General features: G+C 39.2%; 1 protein-coding gene across 1 annotated transcript; it reads right to left on the bottom strand.

The window, feature by feature from the left end:
* Positions 1-677: 677 nt before the first annotated feature.
* Positions 678-1,396, bottom strand: LOC138943637 (uncharacterized). The gene is made up of 2 exons (XM_070314606.1): positions 1,141-1,396; positions 678-976 (listed from the first exon to the last, which is right to left on the bottom strand). The coding sequence occupies exons 1-2, from the start codon at positions 1,394-1,396 to the stop codon at positions 678-680; spliced, it is 555 nt and encodes a 184-aa protein (XP_070170707.1).
* Positions 1,397-7,610: the final 6,214 nt, after the last annotated feature.

Raw genomic sequence — 7,610 nt, 5'->3', positions numbered from 1 at the left:
CGCGTTGCGAGTAGATGGTAAGAAGGATACGAAAAAGGTAAAAGACGTCAAGACGTAATGTCGTCACGAGAACAATAACGTTCGACGATTAAACGCGGTGATTGGACGAAGAGATTGAAATGATGCGTCAGCAGTTTTGTATAAGATCTAAATTATACGAAGTATACACTATTCGCGAGACAAAAATTGCTTTAGGACTGTACGATGATAAGCGGTATATCGTACCCGGAACCACCGACACACTACCGTGAGGATATTACAAAATACCGTTGTAAATAAAAATCATGTATATTTATTGTAAATAAGAATTACGTATATTTATAAATTAAAATTATTTATTGTAAATTATATATATATAAATATATATTTTATAATGTACAATTTTGTTTATATTTGTAAAATATCTTTAATATTATGTATTATTATTAAAATATTTATAATATATTATTTTTATCTATCCAAGAATTGTGTGTAGCCTCAAGTCCCAGCTATTTCACATAAACCTTGTCACCCTTTTTGCGTACCACCTTTTCCACGAAATGTACATAGAGATTGACAACGTGTTGTAACTCGTATTCGTAAAATCCGCCGGCGACAGAATTTCCGCGCGAATCTTCGAGTACATAAGTCACGGGATTAGTTTTCTGCACTTTAACGATCTTAAACACTTTGGTCGATCAATTTGGCGTATAACCTTTGTCAAAGATGGTCTTGAATTTACTCACGCGTAACGGATTGTCTACTTTGAATCTTGTCGGTGCCGCAATCTTTACGTTGCTGTATACCGTATTTAAAAGTTTATCGGCGATCGCGGGGGTAACATCGATAGGTCTCATACCGATAGTGCGATGTTTTCGCGCATTGTACTCTCTAACGAGCCGGGACAACGCGTCGATCCACATGTAATATCCATTAAGCGTGAACATTTTCCACATATTGCTCTTTAACGTTCGGTTGAATCGTTCCACGACCGAGGCTTTCATGACAGAGTACGTCGAATAATGATTAATACGGTATTTGTTCACGAGTTTCTGTACATTTATAAAATTCTTTTCCTCTGTCGGTTTGAAAATTTCTCGGACATCTTCCATCGTCTCGAATTATCTTTGCGATAGCGTCAGGCATTTCGTTTCCACTTACTCTTGAGCGGTACAGCCCACGCATACTTGCTCAACACATCGATAACTGTAAGTATGTAATTATAGCCTTTGTTGAATCGTGCATATGGACGCATCTCGGCCACGTCCGCCTGCCACAGATCATCGAATCCACGTACTATGACACGTCTACATGGAAAATTTTTTCTCGGTGGAGTGTGCAATTCCTTCACCAGCAGCTGTCTTTCGCGACATATTTGATCGCGGCATAATTCGCAACAATGAGATAATTCCTCCATGTATATTCTTTATATATCTATTTTCTCCTGTGCTGAATTAAATATAGTCTGCGTGTGAGTTGCATTCTGCATCTCGTCCATCATTATTTGTAGCGTTTGCATATTCGTCTCAAGCGTGATTATTTTTTTCTCAAGTTTTTCCAATCTATCTTTTAAAAGCTTGACACGTATTTTCACGTACTGTTTGTTTGCGGCATCAGTATCATCTTCCGGTTGCGCTACGCGTCGTATCTTGCGCGACCTTGCATCAAAGCCGGAGGCAGTCTGACACAGAGCGTAATTTCTTAGTAATCCATTCCATTGATAGTGAGTTGTTCAATGTTCCGAACGATAATCCAAATTTATTAATCGACATTTTGACACAAACGATATTGACAGACTGACTTGTTTCGTCAACGCATAGTTTAATTTATAATAAGACCAGCTTCGCAATGTTCCTCGATAATTGATAATATTTCATTGTCGTGGGCATAGTTGCCGGCTTGACGCGAAGCTTCCGCAATCGCAAGCGATCTACCAACTCGTTGGGATCATTCCAATGAATGTAACCGATTTTATTATCGTTTAACGTCATAGCGTGCGGTATGTTTATACCTCTTCCAGCTTTTTTAGTAGAGATTAAGTTCGCTATATTTTTATACTTGTATCTCTTGTTACTTAATACTGGATTACGCATATCATTGTCACGTCTATGTGCATTTGTCGCCAATAATATATTTTTGTATTTAATTTTATTATCCTCAGTGTATACGTCACCGTCGGACACTCTCTTGAAAATAAACTCGTAGAGACTTGGTGTTCTCACGTATCTTATTCCACCGATAATTATATTGTCATCTTTATCCACATCAAAAATTTTATCATTCTTTCGTTGTAAAATTTAACACCATATACATAATCCATATTGCTATCTTTATCTTAACTCAAAATAGGTACCACATATTTTTGCCCTAGGGGCCCCAGTATGCGCGCAATGTACTTTGACCCTCGGACGTTTGTAATAGATGTTGAACCGACGTCACAAGCATTTCAGGCGTGGTTTCGAAAATTCCTTCCATAGACGGAGACGGTCTTTCATGCAATATTTTATCAGAGTAGAAGTAACCACATTCGATAATTGTTTCATTCGCTTACGTTTTGATTGATTTGAAGTAGAAGTTATTAGCGAATCATTCAATGATAAATTTGACCTTTGTTCCATACTTTGACTCTTTTTTCAGATGCTTGTCTTCGAGCATACTCATTGGTTCGATTTTCGTTTCATTAGATTCCGCATTGATTGTATTTTCGACAAGTTGTTTTAAAGGTTTGATAATTGGTTTAAAGTGCCTCTCCAATGCGACGTCTTCCTCCATTCGACCAGTTGTTAAAGAACGATATTTTTTGCGGATTGTTTCGCTCGTTTTTACAATCTCTTTCGCAATCTTCTCACAATCGTTACTGTCAATCGTCATCATGTTGCGCTCGGACGAAAAATTTTAGACGTTGCTCGATCAATGTATCAATAGCGACTAACTATTTTACGGTATTGCAAAATCGTTAAATCTTTTTCGATATCGTTCATTAATCTGTAAACTGTCTTTATCAATCACTACAAATCCATATTTGTGTTACTAACATTTCTGACAGAATGCGCGAAAATCATCGTAAGACATGTCAGTATTTACATGATCGTTGTATATATGTTTCAAGTTTGTATCATTTTGTTTAAATAAAATCAGTAAATTTGCATTATCCCGTACGAGATGCTTGGGTATCTTGGCATACGTTTGACAAAGATAGAAAGAGTTGACGCTCGAGTGTCGACCCATTGCAAAGTATTCTCTTATCGTATCGTGCTTATCGCACGCCACGTCGTCAAAGATAAAAATGGAAATCGGAAGCGCCTCACTCGGTGGAATAACGTCACTATTATTAGAGAATGTAAAATAACCAATTTCGTCGATCGGTAATAGCAAATTTTCCAAGTATCGATATTTCGGTTGTTGAAGCGATTTCGAGTATACGTACACATTCTTGAAACGTACACCGTGTGGACTTTCTATCAAACTTATCAACACGTTAGTCTTACCGCAATTCGAAGGACCGCAAATGATACCGCGTATAATAATCGGCAGCATATTTCCATGCGTATTTCTTTTACGTGTTTTATCGTCAAAATTTGTCACTTTGATTGTCGTCGCTTGTAGCATACTTACTCTCGCGAATCTCGAATCAGATTTTTAGATGAATCATCGGGGCCCTATTTATAGAGGTGCACCAGATTGAAACCGTTCAGTCTCAAAAATGTTTCTTCTTCTATCGGTTGACAGCGATATTCTTACCACCGAGCCGTTACAGATTATCCCCAACATTATTTTACTGCGACACTTTGGTAGCTACGTGGAACAATTGTGGGACAAGCTTTCCGAACATATAAAAGACTCTGTATCGTCGATGCATGCAACATTATAATTTACCATGGCAGCAAACACATATCGACGGTCCAAAACCGTTAATAAAAGATTGTGGCAAATGCCGACAAAAATTATAAGAGGTAGTGGTTTGTTAAATCGTGCGATAAATACACTTCCTATCGAATTACATATTCCAGGCTATCAGTTTTGCGGACCGGAAACTCATTTAGAAACACGATTGGCTAGAGGCGATCGGAGTATCAATTCATTGGATGCCGCGTATCGCGAGCACGGCACAGCTTATTCCCGAAGCAACGATTTCCGTCAACGACACGTTGCGGATAATATACTTACCACTAAAGCGCAAACACGTATTACCGCGAGAGATTCGACTCTTGGCGAAAGAGCGGCCGCTACAGCTGTTTGGGCAGCTATGAAAGCAAACACAAATTTCGGTATGGGGATGAAAACCAAAAAATCACTGATGAAGGAAAAGACTGTGAAAAAACGAATACTTCCTATAGCGAAGTGCGGTGGTATCTTACCAATTTTACCATTATTGGGAGTTCTCGGTTCTTTGGCTGGCGGAGCAGCGGGCATCGCGAAGGCGATAAACGATAGCAAAGCGGCGCAACGTCAGCTCGAAGAAATGCAACGTCATAATCGCGCCCTAGAAGGTCACGGACTTTATCTCGCTCCATACAAGCGTGGACGAGAGTTCTCAGCAGCAACCAAGAAAAAAAAGGTCAAAATAAAAATGCCTGCCGGTGTAACAACCAATGTACAATTGGAACAACTTGCAAGACGTATGCGTATACAATTTTTTAGAGGTGTTTTCATGCGCAATAATTTACCGATAAGCGGTGCACGGCGAAATGAGAGCGGTATCGTCAATTTGGATGACGTAGATGGCACTTATTGGGTTGCGTATGCAAAGAGGGGAGATCGTGTAGTATATTTTGATAGTTTTGGAAATCTGCGACCGCCCAAGGAATTAGTGCGATATTTTGGACAGAATGTTGAAAATATAGAATACAGTCACACGGCCTATCAAAATTATAATCAAAGTATTTGTGGACAATTGTGTCTTCGATTTCTTCAAACGGTCGATGATCGATATGAATTTAAAGCCTGACAATTCACCGTCGCGACTCAGTATTCGTTTGACAGTTTTCCAGCATGTCACTCACACTTACGTTGACCGGCAAGAGTAGCGCTCTTGCTGTAAGCTACTTTCCGGCTATAGATTTAAACGATGGCAATTACGAGCTTGGTTTAACGGACTTTGAAACTTATCATACGATATCGAACGTAAATTCTTGGAATAATAAATTTTACTTTGATAACGATGACAAGAAAATTACGATTCCCGAGGGATCGTACGAATTACATGCTATAAACGAATACCTCCAACGTTCAATTTTACGACATCGATGCGTAATTGGTTCCAACGATGTTGATGACGAAAATGTCGCGCGAAAGGAGAATGAAAATGATATCGAAGAACACGGCGAATATCCAATAACGGTTCGTGCTAATCATAATATGCTAAAAAGTGAAATCAAATGTGTCTATAGAATAAATTTTAGTAAACCAGACAACGTTGGATCGCTGTTGGGATTCTCGTAAAATCGTAAATTACAGTCTCGGAAATGGCACGAATCGGATGAACCGATAAATATTATTAGCGTAAATATTATTCGTATAGAATGCAGCGTAACCACTGGCACGTACAGCAATGACGCGTACACACGATACATGAATTTTCACCGAGCGTACCGCCAGGATATAAGATATCGGAAACGCCAGCACAAATCATTTATCTACCGATCGTCGCACGGAGCATTACTGATTTAACGATACGCATTGTTGATCAAGAATGACATTTGCTCGATTTTCGAGGAGAGGAAATTACCGTAAGATTGCATATACGGCGGCGGCTAAAATAAAGCCTTTGACAAATGAAATGCTTGTGTTGAACGGAAGCACGGAGCACGCGAGAGACAATATCTTTGGGAGGGACAATATTTTTGCGAGAAGGCGAGTGACTGCTATGTCGGGTGACAATAATCAGATATCTGGTTACGCTAAAAAGAAGCTCAGCGCGTTGAATCGCGAGTTTTTAAAATTATTGGGATTTGTCGTACGAAATACTTGAACAATATGATTGACATCTTGAATATCGAAGGCGAGTCGATTTTTGACGATCGTATCGTCAAGATTGAGACTCATACGTACAATCCATACGTTAACACAACGCTTGGATGTAGCGACGAGATACGGATACCAATACAACATTAAGATTTGTACACGTTGCTGTGTGAAAGTTTTCTATACGTTGAGGGAAAGTTGAAGGTGCATAAAGTAGAGGAATGGGCGAGAGTGGTATTGGGAAACAATTGTGTCGCGTTTATGTTTGATGAACTTCGATATGACGGTATGGAGATTGACCGCAACAGAAACGTCGGAATAACTTCCACGATTAAAAACTATATCTCTTTAACAACCGAGAAAGGTAAAATTTTGGGGAATGCTGCGTGGAATATGTCGCATAATGCTGTTGAAGCTTACTTCAACTTCTGCGTGCCACTAAACATACTATTGGGTTTTTGTGAAGATTATAAGCGAATTGTGATTAACGCTCGTCACGAATGAATTTTAATACATTCGCGCAACGACAACAATTGCATATTTAGAAATGCTTCGACTGAAGCTGATATCGAATTATTCAAAATACAATGACGTATGCCGTATGTAATATTGAGCGTGGTCAATAAACTATCATTGCTACGCGCGTTGGAAAGCGGGCAATACTTGAATATGAATTTTCGCTCTTGGGATCTATACGAATTTCCTCTATTGTATAATACGACCAAGCATTCGTGGACCGTGAAAGCCGCCTTTCAGTTGGAGAAGCCACGATACGTGATGTTTGCGCTGCAGATTGACAGAAAAAATGCTGTGTCAAAAGATATTACTATGTAGCCGCGCCTTCGATTTACACGTCCACATTAACAGAATTTATTTGTTTCGCCGATCGGAGAGATAGGACGTAATTGATTTGTCCGGGTTTAGTTTGTTGAACAGTATTTATTCCTTTCGACACCAACTCCCGGACCGTCTTAGGTAATCGCACGCGACAGCAAGATATGAGCGGACACGCGAATTATCGTTTAATTATAACTTTATGAGCGTGAGGCGTTCGGTGTGCTCCCGGTGACGGCTTGCGACGAAGTCTTAACGAAAAACCTTCTCTTCGATCCACGTACAATAGTCCTGGTTGATACGGGTACTACAAAAAAGGAGGAATTTCGATCGTTCGATTCCGAGAGCCAATCGGCTATCGACAACGAGGTGTTTGTCAGAATCGAACGATACGAAGAAACCGCAAAAACGGAATGAAAACAAGGCTTCGCACGTAACGTCTCGCTTTAGAACGTTCGAGAAACAAAATTAATAATATAATTTATAAAACGCTTACTTTCTTGAACATATTACATTCGACGACTGTAAATTGACCAACGTTAAACTTTATCTAAATTCGGAATTTTATCCCTACGATGATTTAAATTTAGATTTCGATAAAATTAGATCTTATTACGGATGTGATCATGATGTGCTATTAAACATTTTAAAATTTCTATATTGCGGCCCTCTCGCGGTTTTTGACTGTTTGCTACAAAACAAATCTGTTAAAAATTCCACCGTGGACGTAAGATTAAAGTTTGAGTGCAAAGAGGATATACCGGCAAATACTACAGCCTATTGTCTCATTTTGCACGATCGCCTTGTCGAATATTGCCCATTGACTAACGTAG

Source organism: Polyergus mexicanus, unplaced genomic scaffold, assembly GCF_030449975.1.
Source record: "Polyergus mexicanus isolate NDT 795.1 unplaced genomic scaffold, iyPolMexi1.0 SCAF_29, whole genome shotgun sequence".
Lineage (NCBI taxonomy): Eukaryota > Metazoa > Arthropoda > Insecta > Hymenoptera > Formicidae > Polyergus > Polyergus mexicanus.
This window is presented reverse-complemented; position numbering and strand designations above follow the sequence as displayed.